At 48.5% G+C, this 24,261-nt stretch overlaps 1 protein-coding gene across 4 annotated transcripts in view; it reads right to left on the bottom strand.

The window, feature by feature from the left end:
* The window catches only part of TEX11 (testis expressed 11), an 853,291-nt gene that overhangs the window by 226,517 nt on the left and 602,513 nt on the right, over positions 1-24,261 (bottom strand). For all 4 annotated transcript variants that reach the window (XM_078640006.1, XM_078640005.1, XM_078640008.1 and 1 more), the window contains one exon: positions 962-1,015. In XM_078640006.1, the coding sequence (XP_078496132.1) occupies positions 962-1,015 (54 nt within the window). The remainder of the gene's footprint in view (positions 1-961; positions 1,016-24,261) is intronic.

Genomic DNA, 24,261 nt, shown 5'->3' on the forward strand with positions numbered 1-24,261 from the left:
AGCAATTTCATCTGACTTTCCCACCAGGGCTTCGGCTTCAGCTGCTGACAGGCATCGCATTCCTCGGAGTCGTAGTGCTCACCCAAGCACCACATACAGATCATGTGCGCATCCGTCGCCGACATCTGCCGTGTGCAGGTCTCACACGATTTGAAGCCTGAAGGCATTGCACACTATTTTTGGAAGCGAAAAGGCATCGGTAAGGCCTAAAAGGACCAAACAGAGGAACTGCTTCTCCTGGATCTGCGTTGCGGGCACAGAAAAAAAGAAAACTGACGTCATTGCGCCGGGAGGGACTTATATGGCTCCACTGATGTCATATCCATGGACGAGGTCAGGGCAGAGCCATGTAACGCCGTCCAACGGCATCCATAGGTACTGCTGAAAAATCCCCAGATCCATACCGGCGCCTGGAGGATATTTTAAGTTAAGGAATCTGCAGCTAGATGTCGCTATCTGATATATATCTGACATAAGTCTGGACACCACCCAACATAGGTACAACCAACCAGATACTTTAGTCATCTTATGAGCAGCACATATTCCCCTCTTCTAATCCTGCTGGCATATCCTAAGTATTTGCTCATTACCCCTCTGTCTGTGTACTAGAACAAGGCTATCTCCATAGGAACATAGTCCTAACCACCTGCCTTCATGCACTACTAGAGGATCCTAAAACCCTGGACGCTCTTCAGGAGACACCCTTTACTTAGCATGCTCTACTAGGACCAACTAGCACATCTCGTGGTCGCAAGAATGCCATGTGAGAGGTGCAAGCATGGTTAAAGAAGTCAGCACTGCATGAAGGATTAGTCGAACTTTTAATAACTAAAATGTTTTTGAAAGAGTTTCCCAGAGGGTGCCTTACCTGGTGTCATATAAATATTTATAGAGGACCCTCAAACTCACTTGCCTACCTCAAAAACAGCATGAAATAAACTGTCAATATATTATATCTTACCTCTTTTCTTCAGGTTCTGACCCAACTTTGGAAAGCACCAGACGAATCAGACATCTATGATAAAAAATATTCAAATCAGGAGTTGGTTTCACACCATCTACTTAACAGAAACTTATTTTGAAGCACCGGACATTTTCCTAAGTTCATTACAACCAGTTACCGTAGGGGCGGGTATGGGTTTTTGGTTTGTTATCGCTTAGCAAAATAGAAAACAGCCTAGCCAACAAAAACAAATAGACACAGTAGGCTTTAACTTTTTCTAGGCTGAATACAAAATACTGTCCGGACGCAGGCTAGCCAAACTCAGGGGTAATGTGGTCTCTTGACCAAATTTTGTAATCCAAGGAACGACACCTTATCTCCCTCTATCCCACTTACTTTATCTGGCAAAATGGGAGTCCCTGCAGGCAACTCAAGTCACTGTGCAAGATATGAAAGAAAAGGTAATTACTCACCGTTTTGCAGGGAATCAGCACCCACTAAGAATAATTCCACACCATGGTTGCTCTTGGCACACACCTTGGCATCAGAGGAGATCATAAGATAGCATTTTAAGGCAACTGGATAAAAAAAGACTAGTGTCATCTGCAAGACTTCATCACCTTATAGAGATTCTGTGGCCAATTTAAGGGTTTTACATAATCTACACGTGTATGAATCTTCTAATTCAGATAGAGGAGGACTGCAGGCAACGCGAGATGCTGATGACATTCACACAGGTAAATAACTGTTTTATTTCACCAACATGGGATCCTTTGAAAAGTTTAGAGAGATCCACTGAAAAATTTGGTGTGGTGATCACCACCTTAAAATTGAGTTCCTGCTAGGCTAACTTAGAGATCATGGGTAATGCCATAAAAGCAAAGCCAGATGTGTTTCCTCACCACACTTACACTTACTTGTGTAGTTGTGTACGCAGAGTCGCAGGGCACCTGATATGCTGCAGGGCAAAAGTGGTCTCACTAGTAAGTTGCTCCTAAGTTCTCAGTGACCAGGCCTTCAATGCTATATGCATTACCATACTGCAGGAGCAGAGGATATAAAAGAGGCAACAAGACCTGGGCATGCATCTAATCTGGAACTGCTGCGAACATCATCTCAAGGAGGATACACGGCTACATGGCGACCACCAGAATCACTCTTGTCCATATCTTGTTGAGGGCTATCTGGACGACTGGGAAACAGGAGTGACTTGAGCAATGGGATCACAAAGCCATCTATTCCCAATCCCAATAAGATGGCAAAAATACACTGGAATGGATGGTGAAGAAGACAGCTGAGTTTGCTCTACATATCCCTCTACATCTACTGTTTGCTCACCCCAGCCAAGTCAAAGTGCTTGCCTACTGTGACTGACCATCTGCATCCCATGTGGGCAACATCATCTCTGGGGCATGCTGGGGTGCCTCCAACTCTCGTGGCGACAAGAGAAGTGCCCTGTGTGCCACTGCATATGGGAAGGAGCGGAGGAGAGGGAAAAGAACACGTAGGCACTACTGAGCTGTTAAAGGGCCAATAGGCTCAGATGTGATTTAAACATGCATTCAATGTGGATTTAGATCATAGAACAGGTAGAATTGAGGCAGCAGAGCGATCAGTGAAGGGGAAATCGAAGGGCCTGGCAAATAGAATGCTGCAGATTGAACACAAATCAGCATATGTGCCTGTCACCACTTCAACATTAGAAGGGTCAGTTCTAGGAGACAAAGCTACTTTAGAAGATGTTGTAGAGTTAAAAACCTTTGCAATTGAGAGCCTTATGCTGAACAATCTGGGGAGGAGCTTCCGGTTCAGAGCACAGGACTTGCTGTCACATGTGACAGATTCGATTATTATTGGGGCAATAGATGAGATGCTGAAGACCTTGATAAACTCTGGTGAAGGGACTGGCCAGTGTTCCATACACAAGCCTATAGATTACCCTTGAGAATGAAGGGTGGGTGCTCTGCTGCTGGAGGAACTGTGATGGAGATGTTTGACTCAGCTGACAGCCGCAAGTGTGCTGCGAGCAGCAGTTTGGCAAAAATAGTGGTGTAGAAGGACAGTCCTCGCCTCCATTTTTCTGAATTGGTATCTCAACACACTGGGCAAGAGCAGAGAACTGATGCCAATGGCAATTGGACTTTGTGCTTGTTTCAAGCCTATCGAATTGAAGAAGGTCATAAGTTAGAAAAATTGGGTTTCTGGTTGGGAGAGGTATGCACCCTGTACAAGCAGGAACCACAATCCTGGTCAGAGTAAGTCACAACACACCCTAAATGACCTTCTACTCACCCTCTGGTAGCTTGGCACAGAGCAGTCAGGCTTAACTTAAGAGGCAATATATTGGTACAACACTTCAAACAGTAACAGTGAAAACACCACACAAAGACTCTGCACCAGGTTAGAAAACCAGGGAATAATTTTATAAATAAAACAAGACCAAAACGATAAAAATCCAATATGTAGAATTTGAATCATGGATTTCTGAAGAATAAACTGAAAAATAGCGCTTAAATGGTATATCTGGTCACGTCGGACAGAGACGAACTCAAAAGTTCAGGCCAAACGCGAAGGAGCATTGGCCAGATACAGGAAACAGTTAGGCAAGCTGAACAAAAGTACCTTGATCCGGACTGCAATGTTGTTGACGAAGATGAGAGGGCAGCCAACGCCGTGCATTGGTGTTGAGCCATGCAGTGGATGTGATGCGTTAATTTTCTCTATGCTGCAGTGGTGATGCACCGGTTTCGAGTGCGATGCCCTGGTTCTGGATGCGATGCTCCTGCAGCAGATGATGCATTGGTTGCAAAGGCCATGCGCCGGTTCGCTCCACGCAACGACACGGATACGCTGGTTCCAATCCACGCAAAGGCAATGAAACTCAGTTTTGAGCCACGCAAAGGCGAAGATGTGCTGGTTCTGATGAGAATGCGTGGGTTGGCTTGAAGAAGCACCTTAGGCCTCACTTCCAAGGGTCTGAGGTGGCACCACTTGGCAGGGCCGAATAACAGATGGCAGAGTCCAGGTGCAGAAGCAGGTAAGATGGAAGTCTTGTATGTCCCTGATAAGGTGAGAGCCAGCATGAAGGAAAAGCCTCCAAAATTCTAGAGCTAGGGGTAACTGAACCTTCAAGCAACCCTTGTCCGGTGGTGCTGGTCCCCAAGACTGCCACTCCAGGTACCACACCTGAGCTCAGGTTCTTCATGAATTACAGGGACTCAATGCAGTCAATAAGACTGATGCACACCCCATCCCTCGAGCTGACGAGCTCATTGATCATTTAGGGGGTGGCAAGTTCAATTCAGGTAGCCCACCTTTGGGGGCTGTGGCTAGCCAGTTAGTGCAACATGCGTGCTGAATAACTAATTTCCCACCTGCTCTGGTGCCAAATGGGCCCAGGGCAGGGGGGTGTGCTCCCCAGGTCTGGGAGTTGCATGTCAAAGGCAGCAGAGGCTTTGAAGCCTTCACATGCTAAATGTCTAGCCATCCTGCTAGAGGAGGTGAGAACACCTACGGCCAAGCAGGTATTGTTCCTGGCCTCTGAGAGTGCAGGCAAACCATTGCAGTGGGCCAGAAACCTGTCTGTGATGGCAGACTGGAAGATGCCAGTCAGCCAATACACTAAGAGACTGACTGGTAGAGTTACAAGGGGCACCACTAAGCTACCCTCTGGGTACATGTCCCAATAAATCAGATGCTGGCATCAGTACAGATTTATTAAGAGAAGGTGTTTGATACCAAACATCAGTATTCTTAGTGCAGCCATCATGTAGCTAGGTAACTCGTAATGATCAATGCCCAGTAATACCTCCGAGAATCAGCTCCACATTTTATTTGAATACATGTGCTCATACATAAGCTTGTTTTTTCAGTGTTGCAAAGTATTTATATGTCGGCATTGTGTCCAAGTTCTGTGAAACCCATCAGATTGTAATGAATATTGTACTGTACAACAACTGTTGTGTAGGCTCCTTAGACCACCTCAAGAGCGTATTATTACCCTCAGGCCTTCAGTCTGCGATAATGGACAGCAACATTTTCATTTGTTGTCGTTAAATGTCTTAAAATGTTAGATGACACCTTTTTAAATATTTTGTACAAATAATAAAAGGAAATTACTTTCTAGTTTTGACTGGTACATTAAGTTCTTCTGCATTATGTTTCTACTTTAGGTCTGATTATATCAGTATCTGATGCCTTGTAAATTTGTATTGCCAATTGCATTTTCCCTGTCCTAGGAACGTTCATTAGTTAAGGGGTCCCTACTTCCACGTTAATCATGCCCAGTACATGTCTTGAAAATGGCTTTCTCATCACTTATTTATTTATTTATTTATTTGCGAGTTTGTAACGCACTAGGATCACCTCCCGAAGGAGTATCTCCGCGCCTTTGGCAACCTAGAAGCAAATAAACAACCTGTCACTGTGTCTCCATGATTTAAAATAGGAACGTTTTCAGCTGTCGCCTAAATGCGAGGTGCTCATTGCAGAGTCTCAAGGAAAGTGGGAGGGTATTCCACAACATGGGACCCGCAATGGAAAGCGCTCTGTCCCCTTGTCTCACCTTTTTTGCTCTAGGTATCTGCAGCAAGGCCTGTTCACTAGATCTCAAGGACCGTGGAGGCACGTAAGGAGAAAATTTGCTAAGCAAATATAGAGGGCCTTTTCTCAAAAGACACTTGTGCATAATGCAGCACACCCTAAACTTCACCCTTTGTTTCACAGAGAGCCAATGCAACGCAGTCAGAAGGGGTTTAGAGGGTGTTCGAGGGGGTTTATTAAGAACAAGGCGAGCCGCTGTATTTTGAACAACCTGCAATCTAGAGGTAACCCCCTCATTTGCTGAGAGGAGCAACCCGTTGCAGTAGTCCAGCCGACTCAATATCAGGGCTTGTACCAGGGTCTTCCTGGTTGAGTCCGGCAGTAGGGGAAATACCTTCCGCAACATCCCAATTATGTGGAAACAGGACCCTACCACTTCGGCAGTATGGTTTTTAAAAGAGAGGTCCTGGTCTAGACGAACCCCGAGATCCTTGACCACCTGTTTAGGCTCAGGGACTGGGCCAAGGTCTTGTGGCCACCAGTCCGGGGACCAAAGGATTTTGGCTTCCCCGAACAGCATCACCTCCGTTTTCGCAACATTGCATTGCAGGAGGTTAGATGCCATCCAGTGGGCCACTGCCTTCATCCCCTGGGAGAAGGAGTTCTTACTTACAATGAATAGCAATGGAACTAAGCATCAAAGTGGCATACCTGCTCATGCAGATGTGCCCTCACATGTAATATAATGCACCCTGCCTTAGGTCTTTCAAGGCCTTCTGTACCGGTGACTTACATATAGTACATGTAAGTAGGCATTGCACACAGGGAGTGGGCAATGTTGTATTTTCGAAATGGCTTGCACCATTTCATGCAACCTGCACTGGCTTGCACCATTTCATGCATCCTGCAATGGCAGTCTGCTTGCAATTTGAGTGTGGGTCCCTTTGAGTGGGATAATACATGCTGCAGCCCTTAGGAACCCTCCTTAGTACCCATGCCCTGAGTACGAGGGGCACCGTTTACCAGGGTCTTACAAGGGTGCTAAAGTCCTTGCCAATTGGGATACAGTTAACATTTGTGTCATTTTTAGGTAATGAGCCCTGGCTCACTTCCAATCAAAAGCATCAGTACCAGCAGGCAAAAAGTGGGGGAAACCATGTTTAAAAGAGGCCTTTTCCTACAGAGTGCCACTGAGGATAGGGTAAGGCACGGGACCTCAGCCGCCTTCCACCCCACCATGGCAAATGAAGCCCCTTCCTCCCTAGCCATACCAGGAGGAAAGACAAAGCTGGTGTCTGGGGAGGTGTTTAAACCACTGGCATCTGCCAGGTGTTATAAACAAAGCGAACAAAAACGTCACTTTAAATAGCTTTTTCATTGAATGTCTAGGTTTTATTGATCATATACTACATTCAATGTCTATGAATGCATGTGAATCTATCAAAGCTTCCAATACTGGAGAACTAAAGTTACAGGTAAGTAACTTGTTTTCTTACTCCAGTATTGGAACTTTCATAGATTCACATGCCTGAATCAGAATAGCGAGCAGTGAGATTACAAAGCACATTCCTCTGATACTTTTCATAATCATGTAATACAACTTGAAAATCAAGCATAATATCATACACATATATACATATACATAATGTGACTTTGTAAAACAAGAGAAATTACAGATGGAGGGATGGAAAGAAGGCTCACCGTTACTGGATGATATTCCGCAGTACCGCGCCTCTCCCACCGCCGCATCCGACTCTGCGGCTGCCTCCAACCACCAATCACTACTAATGGAGGCGCTTTTGAAAGAAAAGTCAGACCCTGAGATACATTTTCTTTTTGTTTCCACCATGCCGCTGCCTGCAACATCACTGGTGTCACTCGTATTGTGTCATTGAAGGATCCCTCCGCTTGACGCCACTGAAGATCGATCTGCTCTTGCCATGGGCGTATGCTTAATCTGCAGTGAGATACGAGGGGAATGCAAGATGACATCATGTCCTGCAAGGATTTTTACCTGCGGACTGAAAGAGACTTTCTTCTTACAAAGTCTTGGAAGAGAGACACAATCCTCAGTGTGCGTGGATGCCCAGGTCGCTGCTCAGCACATATCCTGGATTGGCACTCCTCTAAATAGTGCAGTAGATGTGGCCACCGCCCTCGTGGAATGCACACGAAACTCGTGCATTTAGAGGTTTTCCAGCAGCTTGATGACAGCAGACAATCGCACTGGAAATCCATCTGGCAATTCCCCTTTTAGATAAAGGGAAACCTTTCCTGGGTGCGCTGAAAGCGACCAAGAGCTGAGAAGATTTGCAAAAGCTCTTAGTTTCCTTTAAGTAGAACTTCATACATCTTTGAACGTCTAGTGAGTGCAAAACTCTTTCTGCTGCTGTTGATGGATCAGGAAAGAAACGTTTTAACACCAACGGCTCATTCAGATGAAAATCAGTTGGTACCTTAGGAATGAATTTTGGATTCGTCCTACGAATCATTGTATCCTCCTAAAACTGTAGGAAAGGCTTCTGCATTGTGAGCGCTTGCAGTTCACCTACTCTTCTCGCTGAAGTTAGTGCAATGAGAAGAGCCACTTTCCAGGACAAGAACTTAAGGTCCGCTCTGTGTATAGGCTCAAACGGTAGTTTCATCAATTGTGACAGTACTATATTGAGATTCCATAGTGGTGGTGGAGGCTTTACTGGAGGAAAGACCCTGAATAACCCCTTTATAAACTGTTTGATGTTCCTTGATGACCATAAGGACGGCAGTCAGTCAGTCAGTCAAAATACACTTTATTCGATTTGCTTAAAATCATAAAAGCCAATAAAATAAAACACAATAATATATACAAGTTAAAAGGGTACATACGGGGGGCGTGGCCAGCAGCCGATGATGGTGGCTGCCTAGAGGGAGAGCTCCGCGGCTGAAGCGGCCTCCAACGAAATCCGACTAGCTATCCGAGACAATTATGTCCCAAGCGGGAAGGTACTGACGCCCAGGACCGGGCGGCAGAGGTACGGCCAAGCGGAAAGAAAATCCGTGAACGGGGAGCCGAGATATCACTGACCCCGAGCAGGCCCCAGAGGGGATCCCGAGCCGGACACTGGCCTGGACGAAGAGCCGGCAGGAAGTGAGCCGATCTGGGCGGAGGGCCGCCGGAAGCGCCCGCCCGCGACACCTACGGAGAGGGAGAATCCCCGACATCCTGCAGAACTGTCCAGGCATCCAAAGCCCCGAGCGGGACCCCGGGGGCCCCCGCGCTGAGTGGCGGAAGACGGATCAGGCGACCGGAGGAATCAGGCACGGACGTGCGGAGGGGAAGAACCTGAAACGGTGCCCGCCATCTTGGGGACCCGGCCGGGTCCCCATGCACAACAGATCTGGTGCTGACATCGCCGAGGGAAAGCAGGTACCGTCGCTACGCGACAACAAGCCACCCGAAACAGCGACCCACGGCTCCGGCGTACTGCACGCACGAGAGGACACGAGGGCCATTATACAACTAAGCGTGACGCCCTCTCCCCGGCAGCTGCGACAGGGGGCAAAGACAAAGGCCTACACACAGAACTGGCGCAGGCAGCGCTGAGGACACGTAGATACCGTCGTTGCACAGCGGAGCACCGCCTGGTACAGCGCTACACGGCTCACAGACCCCCCCCCCCCTGTGTAGGAGCGCAATACAATCACAAGCGGGCACAGGGGCCCTTTTGAGACACTAAGTGGAATACTACCCCCGGGCAGGGGCCGAGGTGACTGGGAGAGGGGTAAACACTGCAACAGCGGCAGGGGAAAAAGACTAAGGATTAACAAGACCGCTCTCGGCGCAGCAGCTATTGAGGGGGCATCTCCGCGGCCCGCGACCCGTCGATACCACGAGGTTGGGCAGAGTGCAGTCCAGCGGCCTCGCATATAGCTGAACAGAGGGGCCCCACGCCGCCACGTAACAAGGCCGGAGGCGAGCCGGAGGTGCCATACCGGGGCCCTGAGGGTCACGACCGAGAGTGGACTGCGCGCTGTGTGAGTCCGGGAAACTGGTGTGACGAGGGGCTGCCCCGGAGGAGAGTAAGGGGCACGGCTCCACGAACAAAATGGCTGGAAAGGGGCCGAAGAACAACACGACGCAGTCCCGCCTTGACCGCTTCGCATACGAGAAGCCCGCCACACCCCCGCCAGATGCCAGGACACAGGTGGGCAAGACAGTGGAGGCGACGGGGAACAAGAAGGCTACCCTGGACGATGTCATGCGGGCCCTCACACAGGTGCAGGCCACAGTGGGGTCAATCTCGGCCGAAATCACGCTGATTCGGGCAGACTTCCACAAGATGACGGAGAAAGTGAACACGATGGAAATCGTGACAAAAGCCTTGGTGGAAGATGTGTCGGAGCTACAGACTAATATGGATCGTCTCTCGAAAGAGAATAGGGAGCTGAGAGACAAGCTTGATGACCAGGAAGGACGCTCGAGACGGAACAACATCCGTATAATTGGTGTGCCAGAATCGGAAGACACGAGGTCGATGGACCTATATGTGGAGAACTTAATCAAACAGCACCTACAACCTAAGGGACTCTCCAATTTTTTCACAGTGGAGAGGGCGCACAGAGTCCCTGGAGGGCGCCGACAAACGGGTGCTAACCCCAGGCCGATTATAGCACGACTCTTTAATTTTAGAGACCGAGATGCCATATTACAGGCGGCAAGAACCTCACCCCCCATTAAAATTCAAAACGCCACGCTAGCATTTTTTCCAGACTACACGGCGGAGGTCGCGAGGAGAAGGAGAACTTTTTTCGAGGTCAAAAAAGAACTAAGAGCCAGAGAGATCCCTTATTCAATGCTCTTCCCAGCAAAACTTCGGGTAGTAGCCGACAATAAGACTTGGTTTTTTGACACCCCGGAGGTGGCACAGGATTAGCTGGAGGGTTGGCGGACGACAGGCCTCCCCCGTCGCTCCAACAGACAAACCAAAAACCGTAATGGTGGATCACAGCAAGGCCTGCAATCAAATGGTGCCGAGGCGGAGCCACTTTCGCCATTGCAGGAAACTCAGGAGGGGGGCGATGACGAAGAACAGTGATCCCCGGATACTGTACATTTGAACTGAAATTGCCGCGGCCCGAGAATGCCGCCCTGGACACTGGGCTGAGGGCCTCCGCGGCCAAGGAGGGGGCCGCCGACCTCGGAGAATCCTTCACCCCAGCGAGCAAGTACTATGTTATGGGTTGGGTTCAAGCACTCTGCTGAGTTGGGGGGGGCGGGCAGTTGTAAGTCCGTTGAGCAGGGGGGCAGGGAGGGGGGGAGTTGGGGGTAGGATGGGGTTATGGTTCTTAATTTCTACACGGGGTCAAAATTGCTACGAAGGGGCGCATGGGCACAGAATGTTAAGGTCAGGATGCTGCACGCAGAGTCACTACACGGACCTCCTGGTCCTCCTTGCGCATGATTTCTCAGTCCGCATACACGAACACGATGGGGGAGGGCACTGATGTAGGGCGGGAAGCGCTGTTGAGCCTCATGTCCTGGAACGTGAGAGGTCTGGGCGACAAGATTAAGCGAGGGCTGGTTCTGCAAAATATAAAAAGACTAAATCCCGACCTGGTCCTACTGCAAGAAACACACCTCACAGGCACGGCCACAAGGGCCCTGGACAGGAAGGGCTATAGCATGGTGGCCCACTCAGAGTTCACGACGGGGTCCCGGGGCACCGGGATACTGATTCACCGCTCGTCCAGGTTTATACTCCAATCAGTTGCAATGGACACACAGGGCCGATTCGCAGCGGTACATGGACAATGGGAGGGAAAACCACTTAACATAGTATCAGTATACATCCCGCCGGCACTACACACTATAGCCTTCACGGAACTAGGTAGATTCCTATTAGACCTTCCAGAGGGGGCCCTTGTGCTGGGCGGGGATTTTAATGCAGTGGCGCAAGACTCCCTAGATAGACACCCAACGCGTACACAAACACAGGCACACTCCAAATTGCAGGACTTCATGGAGGCACAGGGCTTAGTGGACATATGGAGGCGACTCCACCCAGTAGACCGGCAATACACATATTACTCGGCAGTTCACGACAGCCTGTCGCGGATTGATTATCTAATGACATTGGAAGGGAGTCTCCTCACTTTCACTGACTCTCAGATTAGACCGCGAGGGGTCTCCGATCACTCCCCGCTAACACTGACTCTCTCCAGTCCGGAAAGAACCCGTAGGCGTATCTTCCCTATCTACCCGGGGTACCTCGGAGAGCCTGGCATCGCCAAGGCCTTGAAGAGAAGTACACGATCATATCTCGACGAAAATGTAGGTTCAGTGGAATCGCCTACGGTCCTCTGGGAGGCCTATAAGACGGTACTCCGCGGGCAGGCGATCTCGGTGATAGCGCAGTACAAGCGCACACGGCGTCAGGAACTGATAGGTCTGGAGGGACAACTTGACAAGGCAACACGGGACCACGAAGGGAACCCAACTGGGGACACACAACACGCGCTCCGATTGGCCCAGCAGCGCCATACCGACTTTCTGCGCCACAGAGTAAGGGAACATATGTCAGCAACTATGAGTAGGGTATACAACATGGGCGACAAAGCAGGGAAGCTCCTGGCATGGTTGGAGAAAGCGCGGGGAGGTCAGAGGGCCATACTCCAGCTGAAAGACCCTAATGGGGAGTTGCATTCTAGCCCGGCAACAATAGTGGAACTCCTGGCAGACCACTTCCAATACGTGTACACCCCTGAGTATGAGGTCACGCGGGAGATGGCGGAGAGCTCGCTCATAGGAGTACCGATCCGCACTCTCACCCCCGACCAACGAGACGAGCTTGAATCCGACCTGACAGCGGAAGAAATACAGATAGCCATAACAGCACTGCACCCGGGGAAAGCACTAGGCCCCAATGGTGTGCCGATAGAATGGTACAAAAGTATGTCCGAAACGTTATCCATACCATTGCTTGATATGTTCCAGGAGTGTCGGGAAAAGGGACGACTGCCCCCTGACCAACGCACGGCCACGATAGTCGCGATACCCAAGCCCGGCAAGCCCCCTGAGGACTGCGGATCGTACCGCCCGATCTCCCTCCTTAACGCTGAGAATAAAATCCTGGCGAAACTATTGGCCACCAGGCTACTGCCTCACCTGACGCATTTGATACACCCGGACCAGTCGGGCTTCATGCCGCACCGGAGTACGGCGCTGAACCTGAGACGGCTGCACGGGGTGCTGGCCAGAGCCCCGCGGTTAGAGGAACCAGCGGCGGTACTGTCACTAGATGCCAAAATGGCGTTTGACATGGTGGAGTGGCGCTATCTCTTTGCGGTCCTGGAACACATGGGTATTGGCCCGGTGTTCATATCATGGGTCAGACTACTGTATACCGAGCCCGTGGCGAGGGTAACCGCAAATGGACACGTATCTCGGGAGTTTTCGCTGGCGCGGGGCACGAGACAGGGGTGCCCACTCTCGCCACTACTGTTCGCCCTCGTACTAGAGCCCCTGGCCACAGTTATTAGAACCACCCACCTGCTGAAAGGCGTAAATTGGGGAGGCGGTTGGGAAGATAGAGTCTCACTATACGCCGACGACATGCTCGTCTACCTCATGGACCTCACGAACGGCATCCCGGTCCTACTGGCACTGTGCGAAACCCACGGTACAGCCTCAGGGTATAAACTTAACTGGTCCAAGTCCATAATCTTCATGGTGCAGGGCGACCTGCCAGCGTTGCCTGAAGATTGCCAATTGCTCGTAGAACGCCTCTCCTTTAAATACCTAGGGATATGGATCACGAAGGACCACTCAACCTTTGTTGACCTGAATCTCAAGCCCCAGCTGGACAGGCTAAAGGCGGATGTGCGTCACTGGAAAAATCTCCCATTAACACTATTAGGTAGAGCAGCGCTCTTCAAGATGATGGCGCTGCCACGCTTCCTTTATATCCTGGAAAACACGCCGGCGATGGTCCCCGCATCGCTCTTCCGCCACGTGGCGGCGCAATTATCCAGCCTCCTGTGGGGTGACAAACCGGCGAGGGTGGCGCAATTGAAATTAACCAGAGACTGGTACAGTGGGGGAATAGCCCTCCCTAACCTCGAATTGTACTACTGGGCCGCTCACCTCAAGGTGATCAACCAATGGGTCCACGCGGCACATGACGATCCGGCATATGAGGCGGATAGGCACCAGCTGGGCACATCCACCCTTCTGGCACCACTCTACGACAAAGGACTAGTGAGAAAGTTAGTGGGACCTACCAAACACACAGTAGCCATCTGGCACAAGGCGCAAAGATGGCTGGCGTGGGAGGGAGTGATCACTAACCTTACGCCACTGTGGGACGCCAAAGCCCTCGGCAACCTGCGCAGCTCAAAAGGGTTTGACCAATGGGATACCATTGGGATCTCTACGGTGGGCGACCTATGGACAAGGGATGGAGTGCTCTCCTTTGCAACCCTGAGGGAGCAATATAACCTAGAAGTGACCGAAACATATAGGTACATACAGATTAGACACGCGCTCTTGTCGGTATTAGAGCCAGGGGTGACGCTTCCGGAATCAGCCCCGTTAGAGGACCGATTGCTTACGGACTACATGGAATCCAGTGCAACCTCCCTCACTTACCGCAAACTGATGAACAACTTACCGGATCCCCTTGAAAGGCTGAAGGGATACTGGGTGGATGAGGTAGGAGACCTGGATGAGGCAGAATGGAACGCAGCCCTGGCGTCGCCCAGAGAGGCGGGCATCTCCACCCGATTCAGGCTGGTCCAACTCAAAGTACTGCATAGGGTCTACTACACACGCACTACACTATACAAAATACACAGAGCAGAACACCCGTATTGCCTGAGGGAATGTGGGGAGGAGGGTACACTGTTCCACACTATATGGACTTGCCCAATCATACAGGATTACTGGAGGCGTGTCACACGCACGATCGGTCAAGCCCTCCAGAACCCGTTCACGCCTGACCCCAGAATTTGTCTCCTGAATGTATGGGGCCCAACAGATTTAACAATGAATGCAAAGGGGTGGGTGGTCATTGGCGTAATGATGGCGAAGCGAGATATCGCGAAAAATTGGGGAGCACTAGAGGCACCGACACTAGCGCAGTGGTGCAGGAATATGGACATGCTCATGGTGACAGAGAGGGCAGTATATCAGCAGAGACATAATCCACGTAAATGGAACAGAATTTGGATACCATGGAACACATACAGGGGGGACATTTGTGAACCTTTGCCTGAAGAGGAGGAGGGGGATAGCTCAGGGGACGAGGAGGATCTGGTGCAATGAAGGGGGAGGAGGAGGACCCCGAGACACAAAATGACCCCGGGAACTGGGGGACAGGCCTAGAAGAGTGAATGGTATTATTAGAGACTGGCTTTAGGGCTGATGAACGAATGTATACACACCAATGCTGCAATAGCCTACAATGCGAGCTCAATCAATGCAACCCGTGAAGTAGCAAGTTTTATGTTGGGGGGGGGAAAAATAAAAAGTTGCTCTGTTAATCGTAAACAGCTGAATGTTGACGCTGCTCTACAGAATGATTGATGTCAAATGTATAACATGTGATAGCAACAACAAAAATAAAATGTTAAAAAAAAAAAAAAAAAAAAAGGGTACATACAATTCATCCGAATTAGCCACACAATAAACAGTCATGGGAAGCAGAACATATGTACAATCATAATTAACAGGACGTATATGTCAACATTCATGGTACAGTAATGCCCTTATTGAGCCTTGACTTAATTCTAAACGCTGCAACTAAAAAGCTCGCCACAGAGTATGTAATGAAGGTGTTACCTAAGGACTGTAAGTATAGCAATGCAGGCCTAACTTGAATAAAACCAGTATCTTTTAAAACAGGTACTAAATATTTAATTCTTGGGTCTCTAAAAAAAACTGCAAAACATCATAAAGTGCAACGTATCCTGGCTCGAAAAATCATCACATTTACATGGGACACCCAATTCCGGCGTGCTCCATTGCTTGAAGCAGCCCAACACGTAAGGACGGGCCTAATGAAGACCTCCTATAGCGGGATAACCGAGGCAAATGCACCTTGATGGCAGTGTGAGCCAATCCTGACTTTGCTAACAGCAGAATGTAAGGTATAATTTGATGAGGTGCAGCAGTAAGAGGGTGACTGTTATGTCTCCTACACCACAGACAAAACCTCTTCCATTTCATCCTGTAGGTTTTGTTGGTACTGTCTGCTCTAGCTTTGGACATGATTCTCCTACATTCGTGTGAGATATTTAGATGACTAAACTCACAGTGTTCAGGAGAAAGGCCGCTAATCGCAAGGATTTCAGGTCCGGATGGAGCACCTGACCCCTGGACATTGTCAGAAGCGATGGAATTGGTCGCAGACGACCTGGACGGTCCTCCGATAGCAGCAGGAGTTCCGTGAACCAGTGTTGCCTGGGCCACCACGGGGCTATTAGGATCAGTCTGCACGGCTCTTTTTGGATCTTCACCAGTACACGGGGGAGAAGAGGAATTGGAGGAAAACCGTAAGCAAAGACGCCGGACCATGCCATGGAAAACGCATTCCCCCAAGATCCCTTCTGGGGAAGCCAGCTTGCGAAGTACCAGCATTTCCTGTTCTCTCTTGTGGCAAAGAGGTCCACTATTGGTGTCCCCCACCTTTGAAAGATGCTGTCCAGGGTCCCCTGGTCCAGCTCCCATTTGTGGCAGGAAGATTTGAGCCTGCTGAGAGTTTCCGCCTTGATGTTTTGATCTCCCGGGAGGTGTTCTGCTGACAACGATATTCCTTGTTGAAGCTCCCATTCCCATATCTCCTGGGCCTCCTGAGATAGGGAGAGAGATCTTGTTCCTCCCTGCTTGTTTAAATAGTGCATCACCGTAGTGTTGTCTGTTCTTACCAACACCGGCGAACTCCGTATTCGTGGCAGGAAGGCTTGCAATGCGAGGCGGATCGCCCTGAGTTCCAGCAGATTTATGTGTAATTGCTGCTCCTGTACCTTCCACCGACCGCTGACTTGAAGGTCCTGAAGGAAAGCTCCCCATCCTTCTGGGGATGCTTCTGTTGTCACTACTAATGGAGGCGCTTTTGAAAGAAAAGTCAGACCCTGAGATACATTTTCTTTTTGTTTCCACCATGCCGCTGCCTACAACATCACTGGTGTCACTCGTATTGTGTCATTGAAGGATCCCTCCGCTTGACGCCACTGAAGATCGATCTGCTCTTGCCATGGGCGTATCCTTAATCTGCAGTGAGATACGAGGGGAATGCAAGATGACATCATGTCCTGCAAGGATTTGTACCTGCGGACTGAAAGAGACTTTCTTCTTACAAAGTCTTGGAAGAGAGACACAATCCTCAGTTGCCTTTCTTTGGAGGGAAACGCCTTGTTGCAGTCCGTGTCTAGTATTGCCCCCAGAAATGTGATCACTCTTGTTGGTTGGAGGTTTGATTTTCATTTGAGAAGAGTCAAACCCAGATTGGCGAACAACTCTATGCAGGGCTGTGTTGACGCCCTGGCTTGTGCTTACGATGGTGCTTTGACTAACCAGTCGTCGAGGTAAGGAAATATTTGATGTTTTTGCTTCCTTAACACAGCCGCCACTGGAGCCAGGCATTTTATTTATTTATTTATTTATTTTTGAGATTTATACAGAGCGTACAATTGCCCGTAGTCATCTCGGCGCTAGAAACTTTGAATGTATTCCCGAGGTTAGGCCGGTAACTATTCTTGATCAAACAGCCAGGTCTTTATCTTTCTGCGGAAATGCATCAGGAATGGGCTGTCTTTGATGGAAGCTGGCAGGGAATTCCATAATCTGGGAGCTGCCACAAGGAAGCGTCTATCGCCCCAGTTAACTGTTTTTGTTCGTGGTATTTGTAGGATTTTAAGGTTGTTAGATCGGAGCGATCTTGTGGAGGATTGGTATCTGAGTTGGGATTTCAGGAAATGTGGGCCACAGTTGTGCAATGCTTTATAGAGTATGCACAGCGCTTTAAACTTGATCCTGTTTCGAATCTTGAGCCAATGCAGGTCCCTTATGGTCTCGGAGATTGGTAAGAACTTTGGGATTCCAGACAGGAGACAGGCTGCAGCATTCTGGATGGTCTGCATTTTGTTGGTCACTCTTGCTTGGGCGTTGATGAATAAGCCGTTACAGTAGTCAAGAGATGACAACACGAGGGGGCTTACCAGCGTCTTACCTGAGGTTTTTAGAAACAGCATGATTTTCTTGATCAGCCTGAGTTTATGATGGGCTGTTGCTGCTATTTTATTTGAGTGGGCCATGAAATTGAATTTATCGTCAAAAATCACCCCCAGATTTCTGACGGTGACGGCTGGTGTAGGTGGTGTTCCGTGCGTAGGGGGCCACCAGGTGTTTGACCATCCGGGGGAGAGATGTCCAAATATGACGACCTCCGTTTTTTCAGCATTTAACTTTAGGCAGTTAGAGGCCATCCACTCACCGATCGCCCGCATGCCCTCTTGGAAGTTTTCGGCTACCTTGTCTCCATTCCGGTTGATGGCCAACACAAGCTGGGTGTCATCCGCGTATGAGGTAAGGCTCATCCCATAGGCCTTGATGACAGAGGCCAGGTCCGACACGTAGATATTGAATAGTGTCGGACTGAGGGATGAGCCTTGAGGAACCCCACACGGTAGTGACAGCTTGTGCGATTGGAAGGGCCCCAGTGTGACCACCTGTGATCTACCGGCCAGGAAGGAGGAAAGCAGATTTCTAGCCATGTGGCGGATGCCCAGGTTTTCGGCACGGTCTACCAGGATCTTGTGGTCGACCGTGTCGAAGGCTGCCGACAGATCGAGCAATACGAGTATTGCTGTACCTCCTTGGTCCCGTATCACTCTTATGTCCTCTGTAGCTTTTATTAAGACAGTTTTGGTTCCATGGAACTTGCGGAAACCAAATTGAGTGTTGTCCAATCGTTGATGTTTTTCTATGAACTCCGAGAGTTGTAAGTTCATAGCCTTTTCCACTACCTTGGCTAAAAAGGGAAGACTGGCTATGGGGCGGTAGTTTTTTGGTTGGTCCTTGTCCAGATTAGCTTTCTTAAGTAAGGGTTTGACCAAGGTGTTTTTAAGGGAGTCTGGGTATATCCCAGTTCTGAACATTGTGTTGCAGATTGATACAATGTCAGAGGAGAGATAGTCCATGATCGGACGAATGACTTTTAGAGGACAGGGATCTAATGCTGAGCCTGATTTGATTGTGGCCGTTATTTCCTTGATTTGTGTTTCTCCAAGGTCTGAGAACTGAGATAGTTCGATATTATTGATCCCGTTGTTAGATGTGGGGGAGCTGATTACTGTTTTTGTGGAGAATGCTTGATATATATCATTCACCTTTGTGAAAAAGAAATCAGCCAGAGAATCACAAAAGACTTGGGATTGTGGAGGATTCAGGTCCGGTGCGTTTCCCGTTAAGACCTTAGTTATCTCAAAAAGTTTTTTACTTGAGTTTTTAGCAGAATTGATTTGTTCAGTGAAATAGGATTTTTTTGTCTCGACAATAAGGACTTTGTATTGTCCGAGTGCTTCCTTATAACCGGTCTTGCTTTCAGCGCTGTAGGATCTGCGCCAGTGTCTCTCCCTGTTTCTACAGAATTGCCTCTTAATACGGAGCTCCTCTGTAAACCATGGGGCTGATGGCGTTGCTCTATTTCTAGAGAGTTTTTTAGTTGGGGCTAAGGAGTGGGTGGCGGTACCTATCCACTCCTGAAATTGTCGGGTGGCCAAGTTTGGATCAAATGTTGAATCAGGACGGGTTTTTTCAAGTAAGGTCGTTAGCTCAGCGTGATCGATGTCCTTCCAAACTTTGATGGTTTGTGGTTTCAGTACAGAGTGGGATCTGAGTCTATTTAATGTGACTGATATTTTTATTAAAATGGCGAAGTGGTCGGTCCATGGCATTGGTAAGTGTGAGAAGTTGGCCTGATGTGCAGTGTTCACTATTCTAGTGATCACTATATATCAGTCCAAACAACCCTTATTGATGATTGGTTGTAAGTCAACCTTATAGACCAGCTATCCTAGTAGCATGGATACGAGCAGTCTAAGGCTAAGACTCTAGAGGGCGTGTTAAGCCAGCTGTTTTACCATCACATTACCCCTTGAACACCCAGTGAAAGGACACCACACAAGTGTTATGAAAATAAACAATGTATTTATTAGAATCACAACAACCCTGTACTCTTTATGAGGACAGGGTGCTAAGCACACACCAAAACTCTTATGAAAATACTTAAGTTAGCACGTTATACACAAATGCCCGAGGGGCACGAAAAACCATATACTCTAAAAGTGGAATGCGAAATTACTAGCAGGTAAGTACAGTACTAATAGGCTTTGGAATCGCTAGGACTTGACTAGGGAATCGTTAGATTGCTTCTAGGAGACCTAGGGGACTCGGGTGCAGAGTGTGCACTCTCACGCGGGATGCGGGACAAAGTCTATGGAAACTAGTAAAGGCAAAGTTAGTGTTCACGGGCGAACCCGACCTGGTAGGAAGAAAACGACAGTGGATCCTGACCCTTGGATAGTGAGGCTATGCTGGGACACCGAAGTGCCGAAGTTACCTAGCCCAGGGGCTGCAGCTGCATAGGTCTGAAAAGACGTCGGGAATCTCGTTGCCGGACCAGGAGCCTGGAAGAAGGAAGTTGCTGGCAGGCGACCAGTGAAGGAAAGTTCGAGGGATCCAAGCCTGGATCAAGGAAGAAGGAAACCTGAAAGCAGAGGGGACCAAGTTCTTGAATCACTAGCCAGTGATTGAGTGGGCACCAGGATGGCACCGGACGAAGTCACCGCAGTCAGGTGAGTGGGCGCTGCTGGGCTCTGCAGTCTCTCGGACCAGGAGGCGTTGTCGGCGACCAGGATGGAGGTGCGAGCTGTCCCACGAAGGTTCTTGCTGTCGACGTCGCTGGACCCAGGATTGGGCAACAAGTCTTGGCAAATGCAAGGCCCACGCGGTGGACCTAAAATGGTGTCTTAGCCGGACCAGGAGGGTCCAGGGTACTTCTCCGATGGAGGGAAGCAAGGGCCAGTCTGGAGCAACCAGACCAGCAGCAGTGTTGTCGTCGGGCGTCGTTCGGAAGGCCACAAGCCAGCGGGCTAGTAGCCAAACAACGCGGTGAGCAGCAGAAAGCAGAAGGGCCCCACGCCGATCGTGGAGATGCTGGGGGGCTGCTCTTCGGTGCTGGAGCTGCTCAGGGTGGGGGCTTCTCGGACCCCAAAGCACTCACCAGGAAATTACTCGGTGGGCTTGCTGTGCAGAAGTCGTGCAGTCTTGGCGATGGCCGGTCCCTCGAGGTCTCGTCACACCCACGAATCTCAGCGTGACTGATGATGTAGGTAGAGGTCAGAGGTGGCAGGGAAGCCGGTTCTCGTCGAGCTGGGCAGTCTTGATCCGGAGGAGAGACTTGCAGCAGACCGCAGTGTTCTTAAGATGGTGCCTGCGGATGCAGGGTGACTACTCCTTAGTCACAAGGGAGAAATCTTAGGAAGAAGTCTTGAGTTCCTTTCGTGGAAAGTAGTTTCAGGATTCAAAGATGATCTGTTTTGGAAGGGGGCCAGTCTCTACCTTTATCTTGGAAAAGGGGGCTGGCACGCGACTAAGTCCTGCCCTAGGGGTGGGACCAGGAGGGGGGTGGTTACACCCACTTCCTTGGCGGGCTTTCCCCAGGCCAGGGGCTGGAGTGCCCCTGGAACTGGTTTCAGCCGGCCTATGCACAGTGAGCACCGGGGTGCCACTTGCAGTCACCTTCCTCTGTAGCCCTGCCTACCTGGAATACACAAAACCCTGTCTGGGACGGTGCTGGCACCGCCCCTGGCAGGAAACCCTTTGTCCTTGCCTCCTGCTCTGGGAGGACTCCCAGCAGCAGGAGGGCAGACTTGTGTCTCGGTGGCAGCATCCATTTTGTGGAGCTGAGGCTATGTCTGACTTTAACCGGGGTTAGGGGTTACATACATGTCGTGTCCCTCTAGAAGGGTGGAATGCTAACCCCGTCGCCAGAATTGGCGAGGGGTTAGTATTCCAATTCGTATGACACCTTACTCGACATGTTTTGATAAAGCGATACCAGAGTTGGCATATAACCGCGAGGGTTATAATGCACTTAAGAGTATATGGTATGCGATATCATGGAAACGGCTAAGGGATGGATCCCGAAAGCCGCAGACAGGCTCAGCTCATGCCAGAGCACCATCTCACACGATTCCAAGCACTCTGCCTTCAGGATTGTTAAGGCCTGCCATAGGAGTGACTGATAGGATATCTGTGTGTCCATTTTAGGGTTAGATATAGGTATACTATATCTAAAGCAAAGGGTGAGTACACCACCTTGCCCCAGCTGTCGTGCAGCCAGTTGTGTCAGTTTAGTTAGTCAGCCCAGGGGTGGCATAATACATGCTTCAGCCCCTGGGAGACTTCTGGGTACACCTCAGCCCTGGGTACAGGGACTTGGAGAGGGCCCAGTGCCAATTCAGTACCTGAGTACAATTTGGATAGAGAGAACAGCTAGGCTGTGGGTCTGATTAGCAGGCCCACAGCCAGGGAAAGTCGTAAACCAGTGCAGCAAAAAGCAAAAATCTGGGTGATCATAGGATTGCAGACCCTACTCTCCTACAGTAAGGTATCTATTATATTAACGCCTTGCATATTAGTAAAGATGCCAACTAACGTGTGACCGGCTATATGGGTGGGGGTGGTTACCAGTTGCCGAAGACTCATGGTGTGCATGTCTGATATCAAGGAACAGGTGACTTTGTCAGATGTATTCTCAAGATGGAAGTTCAAGTCGCCCAATAATGTAAATGAGTCTTCCAGCGATGGAGCTTCTAGTATTGCACCCAGATTTGCTAGAAAGTTGGTGCGAGGGCCTGGTGGTCGGTATAGGAGGATGCCTTTAAAATGAAACGTTGGGGTGAGTTTAAGATCGAAAAGAAGGGCTTCCAAGGAGGTGGAGTGGATGTGAGATATTCTGACCGTTATGTGGTAGCGGGCGATGATGGCTAGTCCTCCTCCGCGCTGCCCCACTCTATCTAGGCGATAGGGTGTGTATCACTTACAACGCAACTTTTACGTCGTAATGCTGTTACAACGCAGCTATTACAACGCAGGATCCATTACATCGGATGCCATTACAACGCATGGCATTACATAGCAGATGGTATTACAACGCATACCATTACATCGTAAGTATTGGTAAGTATATAATTTTTTTTCTTTTCTTTAATATTATATAATTGATTTAATTATTATTAATTATAAATAAAAATAAATAAAAATATTTATTTATGTTTTTAAATATTATAAATTAAATTTATTAATTTAAGTAATTTTTTAAATAAGTATGAGTATAGGAGTATATGTTTTGGGGTACTGAGGTATATGTTTTGGGGTGTTTGGGTATTTTTAGGTTTTAGGGCAGGGTTTGGGTTTTGGGGTACAGGGGTGTTTTTAGGTTTTAGGGCAGGGTTTGGGTTTTGGGGTACAGGGGTGTTTTTAGGTTTTAGGGCAGGGTTTGGGTTTTGGGGTACAGGGGTGTTTTTAGGTTTTAGGGCAGGGTTTGGGTTTTGGGGTACAGGGGTGTTTTTAGGTTTTAGGGCAAGGTTTGGGTTTTGGGGTACAGGGGTGTTTTTAGGTTTTAGGGCAGGGTTTGGGTTTTGGGGTACAGGGGTGTTTTTAGGTTTTAGGGCAAGGTTTGGGTTTTGGGGTACAAGGGTGTTTTTAGGTTTTAGGGCAAGGTTTGGGTTTTGGGGTACAGGGGTGTTTTTAGGTTTTAGGGCAGGGTTTGGGTTTTGGGGTACAGGGGTGTTTTTAGGTTTTAGGGCAGGGTTTGAGTTTTGGGGTACAGGGGTGTTTTTAGGTTTTAGGGCAGGGTTTGGGTTTTGGGGTACAGGGGTGTTTTTAGGTTTTAGGGCAGGGTTTGGGTTTTGGGGTACAGGGGTGTTTTTAGGTTTTAGGGCAGGGTTTGGGTTTTGGGGTACAGGGGTGTTTTTAGGTTTTAGGGCAGGGTTTGGGTTTTGGGGTACAGGGGTTTGTGTTTTGGGTTAATTAAATTATATTTACCATTTTTAAATTAATTAAAATATATTAATAAATTAAATTAATTTTATTTCATTAATTAAATTTTTAAATTAAATTAATTAAATTAAATAAATTATTTCAATTAATTAAATTTAATATCAATTATAAAAATATGTACATTAAGTTAATTTTATTATTTTAATTAAATTAAATTATTCCCATTTTTTATTAAAATTACATTTATTAAATAGATATTATTTTATTAAATTAAATTAATGGCTTTTTTAAAATGTATTTTATTTAAATTAATTAAATTAAATTAAATTAATTAAATTAACTTAATAACATTTTTTAAAAAAGGTATACTTACCTATACTTACGATGTAATGCCATGCGTTGTAATACCATCTGCTATGTAATGCCATGCGTTGTAATGGCATCCGATGTAATGGATCCTGCGTTGTAAAAATTCCGTTGTAACGGAATGCGATGTAAAAATCCGCGTTGTACTGACACCAATCCAGGCGATAGGCGTTATAGGCTGGGGGGGTCGCAACTGCCATGTCAGGATCGGATGCTCCATCCGTCCATGTCTCCGTGAGAAAAAGACAATCAAGGTTGTTATTGATAATAAGATCGTGTATTTCTTGCCGGTGCTTGACAAGGGATCGTGCATTAATTAGTGCAGCGGTGATGTCGGTAGACATAGATGCAGTGACAGCATGCGTTT

The sequence above is a fragment of the Lissotriton helveticus genome, chromosome 4_2 (genome assembly GCF_964261635.1).
Source record: "Lissotriton helveticus chromosome 4_2, aLisHel1.1, whole genome shotgun sequence".
Classification (NCBI taxonomy): Eukaryota; Metazoa; Chordata; class Amphibia; order Caudata; family Salamandridae; genus Lissotriton; species Lissotriton helveticus.